At 39.7% G+C, this 17,405-nt stretch overlaps 2 protein-coding genes across 2 annotated transcripts in view; both read left to right on the forward strand.

The window, feature by feature from the left end:
* Positions 1–502: 502 nt before the first annotated feature.
* Positions 503–6,819, forward strand: LOC139576201 (UPF0547 protein C16orf87 homolog). Its single transcript, XM_071401972.1, has 4 exons — positions 503–881; positions 1,851–1,947; positions 5,278–5,457; positions 5,932–6,819. Exons 1-4 carry the CDS (start codon positions 741–743, stop codon positions 6,048–6,050), a joined length of 537 nt encoding a protein of 178 aa, XP_071258073.1. The 5' UTR covers positions 503–740; the 3' UTR covers positions 6,051–6,819.
* Positions 6,820–10,845: 4,026 nt separating this feature from the next.
* The window catches only part of LOC139576203 (myosin light chain kinase 3-like), a 34,209-nt gene continuing 27,649 nt past the window's right edge, over positions 10,846–17,405 (forward strand). The window contains exon 1 of the mRNA XM_071401974.1: positions 10,846–11,136. Coding sequence (XP_071258075.1) covers positions 11,059–11,136 — 78 coding nt within the window. The 5' untranslated portion in view covers positions 10,846–11,058. The remainder of the gene's footprint in view (positions 11,137–17,405) is intronic.

The following is a 17,405-nucleotide window of genomic DNA, read 5'->3' on the forward strand; positions in this document are numbered from 1 at the left end:
TACACGAACGTTCTAATCAATGATGTATATAAACCCTCGATTGCACATGCTATGTATTGGCCGTTGAGGGTCATTGAAGCCACAGGTCGGCCATATTGGTACTCCCCGGTAGGAGCAGCCCTCCTACCGGGAAATGAATGGAACTGTTTCAAGGACAAAATTACATGTATTTAAGTATTTGTGTTGTTGTAGTGGGGAAAGTAACATTAGTCATCTAAATGATCTAACTATACTTTAAGGAACATGCTTTTATATATTTGTTCATTTTTTATGCTTAGCTCACATAATATAATTTTAAAGTATGCATTAAGGTGTCTGTAATAGAATAAATGTGGCAAAAACGAATGTAGGCATTAATAAATACATTTCTATAGCTCCCAATATATTTGTACAACGGTGGGGGAGTGCCAAAATGGAGACACAGTGGCTTCAACACAGCGCCCCCTTTCTGGTCATCTAGTCACTTGTGTATATGTAAATAATTTGTTCCAGCTGAGCACTGTTTCCGACTCTGTGAGAGGTTAACGTATGCTCAGTGGATAGGATAAAAATGCAAGCATTATGCAGAACATTTTCTAGTGTACTGTATGTAGCCTACTGTTTTTTAGGCTGAGTGGTGCGCATGCCCCATGTCATAGTAAAGGAAAAGCATAATGAATCCTCTCTCTCATTGACCACAGTGCGCATGGTCATTGCTTTTGTATCATTTATGTCCGTCTGAGCAAGATCAGCTGCACTTCATGTATTGCAGAAATAAGTTTTACGGCGTTGAAGTAGGCTTTTTTCAAAGGAATCATCGGATAAGGAAACAGAATATGTCGGTAAACAAAGCTAAGAAAGTAAAAATGGCTACCAAATCATGCCCTGAGTGCGACCAACAGGTGAGAAAATGTATAGATATTGTTAATTTTGATATATTTTGACTTAGTGATAATGTTGTTTTGCCTCACAGGCATGGGATTTAAAGCCACTGTAGGCTGCTGAAGTCCGATATGGTAGCCCATGAATTCAAGATCTGGAGCAACATAGTCTAATCTAATGCAAATAATCAGGCTAATCATCTAAATTAGTATGTGCATTCGATCTCAAACACTATGTTACAATGTACCTCAACTATAGCTAGTAATTGCTTTCAATGACACGTTGATACGATTAAAGAGTCGGAATGTTATTGCTCGCCAAATGTAGCTCGACGTTTCCTTATTTTTGATACACTGTAATACTGTAACCTAACTGAAACTGGTTAATCATCGCGATCTGACTTTGTAAATCATAGGCTATTATAGCCTTAGAACAATATCGTGCGTTGAAATGTCTTAAATGTAGCTGCATTGCTGACATTTGATATATTGTAAAATTAACATATTACACAAATAAATCGTAGTTTATACGGTGACATTTGGATCTTGCTTTTAGACCGTTTCTTGATATAATTTCTCTAAACTGCATCGATACATTTATTTGTTTTCACAAATAATGTGTCGACGAAATGTAGGCTACTAGTCTACATTCGATTTGAAAACGCTTTATTCATTAGAACGTTTTAATGTCACCGCTGTTGTCGGCACGTGTCCAAAATATGTGGTGCGAGTTTCAGCTAGATTGCGCTAAGGACTTTTTCATGAATTACAAAGGACAGTCCTCTAATATCTCAAAATGGTTGGGCAATATAGTTATCATGGGGGTTAACACTGGCTACGCCCTTGTTTAACTATTGCAAACAAAAAATACAAAAGTTTATATAGCTTCTGCAATGTAGCCTATGCTTAATAGATGACTTCATCAACAAAGTTGCCTCAGTTTGGAGGAATATTTTATATTAACCATGTTTCATCCTGTTTCTTTTTTAGATTCCAGTTGCTTGCAAGTCTTGTCCCTGTGGCTATGTATTCATTAGTCGAAAGCTTCTAAATGCCAAACTGAATGAGAGATCACCACCAGCAATAGGTAAATTCACATAATTCAGGAGCCTACAAATCATAGTTTCTTTGACGTTCTCCTCACTCCTCACAATGTTACTGTCACGTTCCTGACCTGTTTTATGTTATTTTTGTATGTGTTTAGTTGGTCAGGGCGTGAGTTGGGGTGGGCATTCTATGTTTTGTGTTTCTATGTTTAGGTCACTTGTAATTAGCCTTATATGGTTCTCAATCAGGGACAGGTGTTTGACGTTTCCTCTGATTGAGAACCATATATAGGTTGGCTGTTCACACTGTTTCTTTGTGGGTGATTGTCTTCTGTGTCTGTGTATGTTGCACCACACGGCACTGTTTCGGTTTGTTTGTTCGTTTGATGTAGTCCGTTCCTGTTCGTGAGTTCTTCGTGCATTTATGTAAGTTCCATGTTCAGGTCTGTCTACGTCGTTTTCTTATTTTGTAGTTTGTTGAAGTGTTTTCGGTTTTCGTCAGTACTTTAATAAACTTCATTATGTCCAAATATCACGCTGCACTTTGGTCCAATCCCTACTCCTCCTCTTCGTCTGAAGAGGAGGAGGACACCCGTTACAGTTACAATGTTTATTAACGTAGGTATTTTGTTTTATTATGAGCCTGTAAAACATTCACATGAGATTGAAGATAAATTAGTCAGAATGTAATTGTATTAATACATGACTGAACTCAGCAAATTAATTGTATTCATCTTGGTCATTGTTGATTTGTCCCCCGTCCCCCCTCCCCCCTGGTTATTCACTTAAGATGTATTGGTGTTTTTTTTTTTAAGTCAGTTGGATCAGTATAATATTTGAGTGGTGCAGTGGTGGCTGGCTTAAATTGCTATTTGCTTGAGTGAGTAGCCTACTGAAGTGGGGGGATGGGATATTTTATTCCTGCCTGAAAAGCTTGTTCCCTCAGTTCTCTCTTGTAGGCTTCTGCAGTAGCATAAGGCAGCCTATACCGCTCACTGTGAAAAGTTAGATCTTACATTTAGCTGTAGAGTTAGATCATGTTGTCTTTCATGAAATTTGACATTTTCAGAATACAGATATCTAACAGGATTTGATTAAGCCATTTCCAAAAGGTGATTAGGAAAATAAATTAGAATACAGAATTGTTATATAACCCATTAAATGCCAGCTCATGCTGCTATGATCCTGTCAAATGTGGAAAGTGTAAGGATTAAATAGATATAGGACACAGAAGCCTGCCTGTGTATCTGAGCATGTTTACAGAATATTAGTTCACTGTTTTATTCCAATGAGGGCTTTTCCCGTGTGCATGTCATCAATGTGCTACTGTCTGCCCATAGCCTTGCATCTCCCTCCAAACAGACTGTTTAAAGATGCAGTAACATATAAGCAATTATTTCAATCAGTTTTTTGAAGAATATGTCATAGAAATACCTTAAATAGCTTAGTACTACTTTATTACCTGATAATAAACACATTTCTGCAAATATTTTTTTCAACCTTTAAAGAATGATAACCAATACAATGCTGCTGTTTTGATTTTAAAAGATGGAGTGATTTGAATGCTAACTGTAGGCTAGTACTTAAAAAATTAATATCTGGGTAGGGGTGAAATCATCGTGTATAGGCTATCACAGTGCCTGAAGTTATGAATGGAATGTTAACACAACATACCTTTGTGAGAACTTTGTTGTATTAAACACTTAGTATTAGACAGTTTATGGAGTAGAATTACTCACATCTTCTCTCGCTTTATGATACAATTTCATTAGTTTCATATGATACAGAATGAACTTTGAGGTATTGTAGTTAATAAGTATCTTGAAGGCAGAGAAGACTGGTTCCATTTGAAGAGGAAGGGGTCTTGAATTTCAGCACTGTGATTTTTAATGGGTGGGTTTTGGCTTCCCCCTCTCCTTAAATAGTTTATAATTTGCCTCTCCTCGCTGTAATTTCTGTAGACTGTGTCAGGTTTTCAGGTTTAAATTTGAGTACTTCCTTTGTAACTTTGAACAGACACTAATACAACATTATTATTGTTGAATAGGAAGACTAAGGTTGCACTGAACCTTTTTTTTCTGGATAAAAGTGCTAATAGTTGTATTTATTTTTTGCTCACTCATGATTCCTTAGTGGAACATATTTATATAAGACTGTTATTTTCCGGTGCCCTTTTTTAAATATCATCTGTTCTTGACTTGATGAGAATTTAGCCTTGGAAAAGGTGAAGTAGTAAGTTATGTATATGATGTTTATGTTATAGTATGGAGTGCAATAGTTTTCTCAGACTATTGATTATGTCACAATTTTATGAAACTATTGTCAGTCTGAAGAGGACGTGTGTTCCTGTTTGGGCAAGCTGTTGATAAGGCTAGAATTCCTGGGAGATATCGAAGTTGTGTGTATTCTCACATAGCAGAAACGTGGTTGATGTAGAAAATATATTTTCAGGCCTAGTCCAGACTTTGAAACAATCAATTCAAATCAAATCAAGTTTATTTTATATAGCCCTTCGTACATCAGCTAATATCTCGAAGTGCTGTACAGAAACCCAGCCTAAAACCCCAAACAGCAAGCAATGCAGGTGTAGAAGCAATTGAATTTAATAGCAATACTATTGCTATGCAAATATTACAGAGTTACTAAAAAACTATGCAATAATATGTTAATATAATATTAGTAGTGGGTTGCTACACAGTTATAAAGCATTACTCTTTTGGGCACCAAATATTTGTCTATTTGTATCACTATTTTATCTGGCCCTTTCAATCAGTCCTTGTTTTGAAACCTAAATACTCCTGAGTGCACACTCACTGCCTACACCACTGAGGAAGCAGCATATGTGGTCATTTACATTTCTGAAGAGGAAGGCTTTTTAAAAGGCCACTAGACAGAAACTCCTAATGAAATAGAGGCCTACTTCCTGCTCTGGTAATAAGAACACTCCACTGATTCAATGACTTAAAGTGGTTTTGAGGCAACAGCACACCTCGGATGCTAGATATGCATTGGAATCACCGAAAAGGGAATGCAAGCGTCTTCCTTTTGGTGGAATCGTGTTGTATATGAGAGGAGCTATTCTGTTGTTATTTTAAGGCGGTGTTGTTGGTGTGTTGGAAGAGGGGGGTTGGTAGGAGAGAAAAAGTGGAGGCTAAGATGTTTAATACCATATAGCCTTCCCAAAAATGTTCCATAACATACATTTAAACTGGAGTCATTGGCATAAGACGATTTGTCCTTAGGATGTATGATGCATTTGATACTGTGACATATTTGAAGGCAATTCATTACTTTACATTAATCTTTCATTTCCATATTGCATATTTTTAGTGTTAATACAATTTTCAAATATATTTTTCTTGTCTATTTAGACAAGTTGGATGCAAAGAGGAGGAGAACTGAAAGAATTCGCAGAGAGAAGATCAACTCTCCGTCAACCAATGACATGGAGAACAGAAGGCGATGCCGCTCCAACAGCCAATCGGATCAGATCCGGAGAGGGCGGGGCAGGCCAAAGACAGTTGGGCTGAAGAAGCAGGAGGAGGAGAAAGGTAATACAATAATAAAAAGTCTCTATCAGTGACACTCAATGACATGATGCAGTTATGATATACTAAGCGTTTCCAAGATACTTTCCTAAGCTTTGTTATTCCTCATTGTTTTGTGCTGACTCTTTTAGTAATATTTCAGTATTTTCCAGTCACATGAGATAAGGCTGGTGATTAGTGCAGTATTGGGACAGAGCTGGGGGATTTGTGTTTGGATGAATGATTTACAGAGAGGGTTGCTCTCTCCTCTTACCCATGAATAAATCATGGTGTCCCTGACTCTGTCTGTGGTTTAGCGGCTGATCTATAGGGAGAAATATCACTATGCAGGTTCCTCCTGTGTGGAAGACAGAAATTATGTTAATATATTGCCCAAGGTTATTGTTGTCACATGCAAATTATGTATGTTTCTCAATGGGTTTTCTCTATTAACCAGGGGATGTTGTTAACTAATTTTCTTTTGTGTTTTTTGACCAGAAAAGTTTGAGAAAGAAGTTGATATCTATGCCAACCTCTCAGATGAGAAAGCATTTGTGTTTTCGGTGGCATTGGCCGAGATCAACCGAAAGATCCTGGGCCAAAGACTGATCCTATAGACAGACCAGATGGTTGCTTTGAGGGATTGACATGTGAAACCTAAGATTGTTACTGTGGAGAAACCCATGGATGACCACCACAGTGTGTCTAACAGGGTATGAACTCTGACCCATGAACTCCCTGCCGGATTGGTCGAAGCCTTGGGAAAATGGAGATGTTGGGGAACATGGAGAAGCAGGCACCTGGTCTGCTCAAGAGGAAATGTTGGAACCAACTTTTATCTTTAGAGAGTAGCTTATGGAATTGGAGGGGGTAGGACATCTGAATATTTATCTTTTAATCAGATTTTATATTATATATATATATATATATATATATATATATATATATTAGATGATATGGTATAGGATTCATCACCTTGTCAACCAAGAAAGCTGTCAGTAGCAAATGCAAAACATTTCTATTAAAAAGGGCATAAATGTGTTGAAGCATGGAGGGCCATCCTAGCATTGTAACTGGCTTCTATAATGTTATTGGCTTGTAGTGCTAGTAAACATTGTTTATTTAAGTCTAGATGCCATTGGAACATAATGTTCAATATATTTTGTATCATGCTTAGGACTTTGGGAGAAGGCCTTGTACATTTATATTTATAATGCTTGTGTACCATCTTAATTTAAATGCATATCGTTTTGTCTTTTGTTTCATTATTGGTGACATTATATTAAATATGTCATATTTGCTTTGGACACCTGTAATTTAAATGTCAAAGGCAAATCTTTTTTAATGTGACTTATTTTTGTAATTAAAAGAGATGAATCACAATCACCGCTGTCAGATGTTGGGCCTTAATGAGCAAATGTAAGTTTTTATTTAAGAGTGTGTTGTACTTTGTTGATTTACTGCACATACACTATAGTACCAGTGAATGATGTGCATTACCCACCCTCATGTCTATACGTTACCCTGTAGCAGGCAGAGGGATTGGCTTGGCCCCTGAGACACCTGTTTGTAACCTGCCCATTTCTCCTGGAGACAGCTGCTGCTGCTGTTTCTCCAGCTCTGCTCTGCCTCCCTCCACAGGGAAAGGCCCTGCCATTAAAGGGTCATCCGTCTGGAACACATCCCAGTTTCCATGGAACTCTCAACAGATCTCAACCTCGCAGGATAATCCTGTTGGAGACATTTTCAACTGCCTGGCCTCTTCGTTGTTCACCAAACTGCATTGTATACATGTATGAATGTACAGAGACATGCTTACATCATATCCTGGTTATTCATACAATGCGTGAAACCTGAGAGTAAACACTGCTGGTGTTTGAATATGCAAAGCAGGGCTGTTAATGATGAGCTATAATGATGAGACTTTCTTCTTGGTTAGGAAAAGGGTTCTGTGTGCTGTATTATTGACAGCTCAGTCCTTGTGAGAAACTGGTCATTCTGTGACCCAGAAAGAGACCGTGTTCAGCATGCCCCTATGGGAAATACATTTGAGTAAAAACAAAAGACAGTGCTGTGCCTATAGGGGGGAAAGTAATTAATTAGAATCTAAGTGACGTAATGAAAAGGTTATTTGAGAGTTGGATTAAAGAACTTTGACCCTTAAATTCACTGTGAAATTGACAGAACCCAGATGCAGTTTCATAAGAGTAGGGCATTGGCAGTATATGGCTGGAAATTATCCAGGATGCTTTTTTTTTATGTCATGGGGATTATGTGAATTGGCTGCCCTAAGACATTGTATTAATTCCCCTCAAATAGTCAGTGGAGACTTAGACACAATGAAGAAGGGATTCAGGGTGAACCTGTGATTTTCTTTCTTCTCAAAGCCAACATTTACTTAAGATACTTGAGTAAAGCCTGCCTGTTGCAATGCAAAACCACAGGAGATGGGTGTTAACTTTCACATTGGGCCTCTGAGTCCAATACATTCAAACACTGAGTACTACACATCCATCCGCTATCTACAAGCACCATTTGAAAACGAAAGTCATGATGATATTAGTCAACCACTGCTCCAAATACTGAAACTCACTCTTAATGACATTTTCAGAGAAAATTACTATGTTCCGTGAAATGTAGAACATGATTGAAATGAGAATCGGTTGTTAATGGAACTCACTCAGGCAGCCAGACCTTATTTGGATGTTTTAAGGGTATAAGGATAAAGGACGCTACCTGATGAGCACATTTCAGAAATCACGTACTGTAATGTGAGAACGTTCCATGATGACAGTATCATTACTGCATATGGCTGGTAGTGGGGCTGAAATGAACACGCTGAGGCCAGGCTGGGCAGGACTCTTAATGATGAAATGCCTTGCCCAGCCTGAATACCATTCCCTATTACCACATGCCCCCAGGAACACTGAGATCCATGGCTTTATATCTAACAGGAAATAGTGAAGTGAGCAATACTGAGCACCCAGGCCCATAGACAGAAAGATTGAGAGAGAGAAGAGGAGTGTAGAGAGAGAGAGAGAAAGACATATGCACACTAAAAGTCGGTTATTGTTACTCAAACAAAATTGCTATTTGTTCAGTGTGGAGTGTTCCCCAAGTCACATGACTCACATATGGTCTCATTAACCAGCGAGAGAGTTCTTTGTTCAGATCTTGGCGCATGTAATCTGGCTACTTTCCAATGTAACATGAGATACTGTATAGTATTCGCTTTATATTCTTAAGGAATTTGAGGACAATTTTATCATTATAAAAATGATAAAACATACAGTAGCTAATACTCCTAACATTATTATCTTAAAATCTAATCTGTTCGGTTTATTATCTGCCCAATATGATAGTTTGCATATAATCCTTGCTTGTAAGGCGTGTTTGAGGATGTTGCCTACTGGCAAACCAATGTCAAACTGTGAACCACCCTCATGTCCTAAAGACCAACATTTAAATGTTTTCACTTTCTCTCCTTTCGACCCTACTCCCTTAGTAACATGTGCAATTTTGCATGTAAATGTATAATTTAGTGCCTTGTCCTTTTCTTTGGCATTGAAATGTTAATATGCTATGTAGTCTCTCTTTCAACCACTGGAGGGCAATCCAGTGACATAAGAATCCAGTGCTTAGTTCACATAATTAACAGTAAATGTTAATTTTTGTGAAATGGTGATCTCAGTCTCCTCTGCTATGACATCATATATGGCAGAAAGAATTTAATTAAATGTCTTCAAATTAACAAACATCAAAAGAAAAGTGGTTAATATATTATAAGCCACTCTACTTCAAAGAACATTAGTCAGTCCAGCTATTTTTTATGAAATGGATTGATGGATGAAGAGAATCTTTTGCCTTTGTTGCTTGTTTCCTCAGTGTTTTTCTCTGGCTCTGGATTTAGATGGAAAAGGTAAGGAAACCAGTGGAGGCTGCTGAGGGGAGGATGGCTCATAATAATGGCTGGAACAGTGCGAATGGAATGGCATCAAACCATGTGTTTGATACCATTCCGCTCCAACCAGTATCACGAGCCCGTCCTCCCCAATTAAGGTGCCACCAACCTCCTGTGGTAGAAACATCTCTTTCAATGAAATACTGGACAGTCATTCTGAGGTCTTAGCATCCAGGTGACCGCTACAGTAAGAGATCAACAACAGGTTGTTTCAGGAGATTTAAACGTCCCTAGTAAGTCTTGTTTGGAAGAATCATCCAGCTTTTCATTTATCTAACAGTCATGTTAGTGTGCATGTGTATCCGTCTTGGAGGACTCAGTGGCCTGTTTTGACAAAAAACCTTGGTCGTAGAGAACAGGACATTGAGTACAATTTCCATGTTAAGTGAGTCAGACAGAGACAAGTGCGACAGCATAGACAGACACACATGTCAGGCATCTAAGAAAGACAGATTGTGTAAAACTTAAGACAGAACGTGTAAAACTCTATACACACCAGTAATGACAACAGTTCGAATCATGCTGTCTCCGTACCCACCAGCTGTCCTGTGATGTCTAAAGGCAGACAGTTAACTGAAGCATCATCCACATCAGAAGGAGGATTATGACATTGTGACAGTCCACCGGCACACCACCTACACACTAGTACATGCTGTTCATAATAGATATGTCATATGTGTGGCTCAAGCACGTGTACATACACAGTGACACATTAACAGCTCAGCCCTAATGAAAATGTGCATCATCATCATCATCATCCTTAGGACCATTGTGACATCATCCCTCTGGCGTGCATACTTCTTCCTGCATCATAGAGCTGACACTTCCCCTGCGGACACCAGAGCCTGTAGACAATACTCCAAAAATACCCTGCACTTCTAAACAAGGTGTTCTGAGGAGGAAAAAACTGCAGTGGGATGCTTGCCAGGAGGTGAAGACTTTTCCATTCCACCTAAAACCCTGTTGCTGCCAGGCTGAGAGGGGGCCTCTTTATCCCTGAGTGTAAGACATGGGTGGTTTTGAGGTTAAGACCAGCAACACGATGCCACTGCATTTGAGTGTTGGTGACGCACCTTCTGTTGCCCCAAAGCAGAGTTGTGTGGGATCAGATCCCTAACAGGTTCACACACGCACGCACTCCAAAAACACACACACATGGAGGGGTAAACAGGATGGGGTACACTGGTATTAACCTCAGTGGGGTGCAGAGAGAGGGCATTCGTGAGAGATCTGAGAACAGGCTCTCTTCACCTCAGACTAGGAATCATCCTCCCATCATCACTGGGTGGGAGGAGGACCCACACAGAGACCTTCCAAAACAAAAAGGCCAATCTGAACCCCTATTAATAAAGCAGGACACTCACATTTCGTGCATACCCTGCCTAATCTCAGGCAGCTGTTATCTCCCTGCAGGAAGTGCTCCTTGCTTTGGGCCGGCTGTGGTGCTGGAGCAGTGCTGATATCACTACAAGAGGGGACAGGATAGGGACCCAGCTACAGCACAGGACGAGGCACCGGGCGAGTTGTCTCTGTCAGCACCCATCTTTCTTTTCCACTATGTTTCAGTACCCAGAGGGCCCGGCTTCCCCATTCACCCTCTCCAAAAGGCACAGAGACCCTGGTATGGAGAACCGTAGGTCCTAACCTTGGGCAGGGAGAAAGTGATGGGAACCTCCGTCTATAGAACTCTCCTTCTACGCACTGGAGGTTTCAGCGTATCTGACTACATTCAAAAGTTCACGGTAAGAGACCTGGCACTCATTGCTTTTGGGTTGAGGTTATACAAGCTAGTTTAATTATTTGTAATTTTATTTAATCAGGTTCATGGATGAAGTTAGATTCATGACAGAGCATTGGTCACACAAGGCTGCCTAATTTAATAATAGGCATCTAATAAAAGATGCTAGGCAAAACTAAATGAATATTTTTGTGTCATTCTAATATTCATAAGGGTTACATAATATTGAATCACAAATCATCATACACTCAAAGAAAACGATGCATCAGCATCACTGAACAGAAACAAATAAAAAACAGCCTTGTGTGCTCAAAATCACATTAGTGCTTGGTCAGTGAAGTGAGACCAAGTCACATTTACTGTACCATATCTAACTCCATTGGTTTTTATCATTGCCCTTAACACAGCATGGGAGCATGGGGAATGTTATTTGGAGGTGGTCAGGTGTAAAACATTTTTGGGAGAGGAGTGAGTTATTACGGCTGAGTGTTGTTTTTCTCAATGACCATTTAAGTCCTTGAATTAAGATTTTCTTGTGAAGTAAAACTTATTTTATGTTATTGAATAATATATGAAGCATAGCCCTCAGGGTTAGATCATTTGTTCAACAAGCTTGCCGAAAACATGGCTTCTTGCAGAAAAAAAGTTGTATTTTTGAAGGTCTGTTTTTGTCTATCCATATTAAAATTCTCTTCAGGGAAATGATAAGACAGTTTGTGTGTGTATGTGTTTGTGTGTTCCTCTGAGGAGGAAGGGGAGGACCATCCTCCTAAGTGAATTTCATAAAATAAAAATAGTGAAACATTAAAAAAGTTACCCTTTTTGGATCAAACTAAACTAAATATATTCATGTCACCAAATAATTAAAACACACTCTTTTGCAATGAAGGTCTACAGTAGCCTCAAAAGCACTCTGTAGGGTAGCACCATGGTGTAGCCGGAGGACAGCTAGTTTCCGTCCTCCTCTGGGTACATTGACTTCAATACAAAACCTAGGAGGCTTGTGGTTCTCACCCCCTTCCATAGACTTACACAGTAATTATGACAACTTCCGGAGGACGTCCTCCAACCTATCAGAGCTCTTGCAGCATGAACTGACATGTTGTCTGCCCAATCAAAGATCAGAGAATGAATCTAGTAGTGAACACATAAGCTACAGCTAGCTATCACTTCAGTGCATACAATGTGGTGAGTCGTTGACTCAAAGAGAGAGAAAGACAATAGTTGAACAGTTGGCTATGCCTATCCAAAACTGGAACTCTCATGTCCAGGTAAGATTTTGGTTTTATACATTTATTGTCATGGGGCCCACCGGTGTAGCTGCTAACTGAACACTGCACTGCATGATTGTAGCGGGTTTAATAATGTGTTAGTTTTAGTAGCTACAGTATGTTGACTCTGGATTTAATATGGTGACAACGATGTAGGCTGTGTGGGATCATGGGGTGAATTCATTCCGCCAATTCTGTTGGAAAACGTTTCTTAAACGGAAGCAAACGGATCGAAACAGGGACAAACATACCTGAATTTGTCCATTAGAAACGCTTGTTTGCAACTGTTGGACTAATGATTACACCCTAGATTAGGTAGATGCAGGAAAGAGTGTGCAAGGCGGTATTGAATGTGTCAATGTCTGTCACCTTGATTACGCAAATTTCTCTCGACCTGTGCACCTACAAAGTAAACGTTAAGTCATAGGCTAGGTTGTAGCAACCTCTTGATGGGTATAGGGAAAGTAGCATGCACTATCCTAAACCTATAGATGTTACAGTAAGCTAGGTGAATGGAATATGAATGACAGTCATTCAATATGCTGTAATAAAAATAAGGCCATGTTCATAAAAAAAAGATTGTCCTCCATCATCTTAAATGGTACCAACCGCCACTGGTGTATTAGCATGCTATCTGTTTGTCATCCATGGCTTTAACTCTGGCAGCTGGTTTAAGAACATACACAAATCCCTATTATCCTCTGGGAAGCTGTACTTGAGTGATTTTTTAGCAACGTTCCCTCTAAACTGCGCAGGCGCGCAGTAGCCCTGAGACGGGCACGCAGCTCCCCTGGGATTCCACGCAGAATACATATCAGTCAATGAAGAGAAGCACCACACGAGATTGAATTTCAGTCAATTTTCTAGAGGAGTGGTCACCAACCTGTCGATCTCCAAATAATTTCTAGTCGATAAAGTGCACTGCAGTCCCTGGTTCTAATCCAGGCTGCATTACATCCGGCCGTGATTGGGAGTCCCATAGGGCAGCGCACAATTGGCCCCGCGTCGTCTGAGTTTGGCCGTCATTGTAAATAAGAATTTGTTCTTAACTGACTTGCCTAGTTAAACAAAGGTTAAATAAATAAAGGCTTGTGTTCCTATTTTTTTATTTATTAATCTCGGGCTGTTAATTGTAGGTGCACCCGATTCAGCTGCCCTGCGCCCGGTTATGCGAACCGTTGCCATTTTAAAACATTTTACGCGTCTTAATGTACAAACTCTGGCTTCCAGGCGGACCCGGAGAGCAAATCAAGTGCCCTGTAGGTAGATGGCTCAGATTACTGTGTCTGCAGTAACATAGCAGGCATAAATTTAAACTACAGCGAAATTGATACTGTGAGATTTCAAAACATTTAAAACCATGACTAGAGAGAGACTCAACGAATACAGCAAAGAGCTGCTGTTTTTATAAGTGAGTTCATGTTTAAATTCTTACTCAGCACTGTCAACACTTTGTAAACCATGACATGTCTTTCTTCCTATTTACATTTAGCGCTACAACAAGCATTGCAGCAGTAATCAATGAGTCGGAAAGGATATCGATAGGCATGCGTTATTAGCTGCTTGGGTCTTTTAATAGGAATTTTTCACTTTTTCTGTTAATAAAAGTAACAACACGAGACAGAAATAATGTGGTGCGACTCGAGTTTTGCCATCAACTGGAAGTGTGTCCCTTTTTGGTCAGTGTCAGTGGCGGAGGGGATGTTGAGAGGCGGATCGTGCTGCTCTCTCTCTCCGCTGAGACTGACCATAGATGCAGGCACCATCGGCCCAGTAAAGTAAATATTACATCAACCTTTCACTAGGATATGCTGTGGTATTACTTCCACAGAACCACAATGGTATTTTGAACTTGTGATTGACATACATGTATCATATTAAGACTTGCTTGGTTTTTTCCCCCTCAAAAGTCTGTAGGCCTACATTGAACACTGCACATTTGCTGCTACTGTAGACTGTATGACAGAACAGCTATTTCCATGTTAAAATGTATGCATTTTTTTCATTGTTTTTGATGGTAGGCCACTCTGGTAGGCCTACATTATGATCAAATGCTTGGCCACTGTTAACTTTAAAGCGTGTACAGCCTCGGTGTTCACAGTAAACACGCGCTGGAAGTTGCACAGAAATTTCACAATGTTCAAGTTTTCTTATGAGACTACCACCACTATGAGCACACAAACAAACAATGGGAAGTCTACAACCATTACTAGGCCTATTTCAACATGACTTTTGTTGAAATGTATTTTACATACAGTAAATATTACAACCTTTCACTAGGATTTTACACTACTGCTACTCTGGTCATCATATGCATAGTCACTTTAACCATATCTACATGTACAGTTGAAGTCAGAAGTTTACATACACCTTAGCCAAATACATTTAAACGCAGTTTTTCACAATTCCTGACATTTAATCCTAGTAAAAATACCCTGTCTTAGGACAGTTAGGATCACCACTTTATTTTAAGAATGTGAAATGTCAGAATAAGAGTAGAGAGAATGATTTATTTCAGCTTTTATTTCTTTCATCATGTTCCCAGTGGATCAGAAGTTGCCTTTAAATTGTTTAACTTGAGTCAAACGTTTTGGGTAGCCTTCCACAAGCTTCCCACAAAAAGTTGGGTGAATTTTGGCCCATTCCTCCTGACAGAGCTGGTGTAACTTAGTCAGGTTTATAGGCCTCCTTGCTCACACACGCTTTTTCAGTTCTGCCCACAAATTTTCTAAAGGATTGAGGTCAGAGCTTTGTGATGGCCACTCTAGTACCTTGACTTTGTTGTCCTTAAGCCATTGTGCCACAACTTAGGAAGTATGCTTGGGGTCATTGTCCATTTGGAAGACACATTTGCGACCAAGCTTTAGCTTCCTGACTGATGTCTTGAGATGTTGTTTCAATATATCCACATAATTTTCTCTCCTCATGACACCATCTATTTTGTGAAGTGCACCAGTCCCTGCTGCAGCAAAGCACCCCCACAACATGATGCTGCCACCCCCGTGTTTCAGTTGGGATGGTGTTCTTCGGCTTGCAAGCACCCCTTTTTTCCTCGAAACATAATGATGGTCATTATGGCCAAACAGTTCTATTTTTGTTTTATCAGACCAGTGGACATTTCTCCAAAAAGTACGATATTTGTCCCCATGTGCAGTTGCAAACCATAGTCTGGCTTTTTTATGGCGGTTTTGGAGCAGTGGCTTCTTCCTTGCGGAGCGGCCTTTCAGGTTATGTCGATATAGGACTCGTTTTACTGTGGATATAAATACTTTTGTACCTGTTTCCTCCAGCATCTTCACAAGGTCCTTTGCTGTTGTTCTGGGATTGATTTTCACTCTTCGCACCAAAGTACGTTCATCTCTAGGAGATAGAATGGGTCTCCTTCCTTAGAGGTATGACGGCTGCATGGTCCCATGGGGTTGGTAGGCCTTGAAATACATCCACAGGCACACCTCCAATTGACTCAAATTATGTCAATTAGCCTATCAGAAGCTTCTAAAGCCATGACATAATTTTCTGGAATTTTCCAAGCTGTTTAAAGGCACAGTCAACTTAGTGTATGTAAACTTCTGACGCACTGGAATTGTGATACAGTGAATTATAAGTGAAATAATCTGTCTGTAAACAATTGTTGGAAAAATTACTTGTGTCATGCACAAATAGATGTCCCAACCGACTCGCCAAAACTATAGTTTGTTAACAAGAAATTTGTGGAGTGGTTGGAAAAACGAGTTTTAATGATTCCAACCTAAGTGTATGTAAACTTCCGACTTCAAATGTACATACTACCTCAATCAGCCCGACTAATCGGTGCCTGTATGTAGCCTCGCTACTGTTATAGCCTCGCTACTGTATATTGCCTCGCTACTGTTATTTTTAACTGTCTTTTTACTGTTGTTTTTTATTTCTTTACTTACCTATTGTTCACATAATACCTTTTTTGCACTATTGGTTAGAGCCTGTAAGTAAGCATTTCACTGTAAGGTCTACCTACACCTTGTTGTATTTGACAAATAAACTTTGATTTGATATGCTGTGTGGTATTACTCCCACGGAACCACAATGGTATTTTAAACTTGTGATTGACATACATGTATCATATTAATGTCAGGGGTCGTGGAGAAAGAGGAGCATTAGGTACAGCAAAAAAACTTTCCATCAATAGCTCTCCAAACAGATCAAAATACTGACTCCTCTGGTCTGCCAAGAGCTCTAACTAGACCCGCTAGGCTCAAACCTTGCCACGCACACTTAGATGCATCAAACACTTCATGGAAATGATGGACTTGTTTTGATAAATCACTATACCAGTCAGATACAAATCCAGAGAATTGCCCATGCACACAATGCTGTCAGCAGAACATGCACCCCAGAATGTTTCATTCAGTGTAAAATCAGGAAAGATACAATTTGGTTTTTGTGGGTTCATGGCAAACCTCCCACTAACCTCCACCCGCAATTCTTCTTCACCCCACCTCACAAAATTCAGTCACGTAACATGGAACTGCCCCTGTAAATGCTAGCTAGGAGAATGGAAACTATGCGGAGGCGTTCAGTCAGACAGTTTTCATATGTTTTCTCTTTTGGTAGACAATGGGCTGTAATGGTACAGGGTTAGATGGAGAGGACTGGAAGAAACCCAGAATACCCTCTCCAGTGACCTCACAAGTCTGAAATGTTGTTGTGTCAGGGAGGTAGCTTTGGTGTCACGTTTCCATTTCAGAGGGAAAATACACCAGGTTAACCCTGTTCAAGACTAATAGCCATGGCATTCCTATAGACCGCTTCAGTGTCCAGTTAGTTGGGTTTCCTTTATTTATTTTGTTTGTCTGATGTTCTCCCACTCTGTGATTTTATTGGTGACTGCCAGGAGCCATTTTTTATTGTTACAGATACTTTTACAGACATTAAATACAAGTAAACGTGTTAAGTAGCTCTAGTGGTACCACAGCAGCTGTGCAAATGAGGGAAACTGTCTGTGTGTTTGATGTCTAATGGTCCC

This window comes from Salvelinus alpinus, chromosome 5 (genome assembly GCF_045679555.1).
Source record: "Salvelinus alpinus chromosome 5, SLU_Salpinus.1, whole genome shotgun sequence".
Classification (NCBI taxonomy): Eukaryota; Metazoa; Chordata; class Actinopteri; order Salmoniformes; family Salmonidae; genus Salvelinus; species Salvelinus alpinus.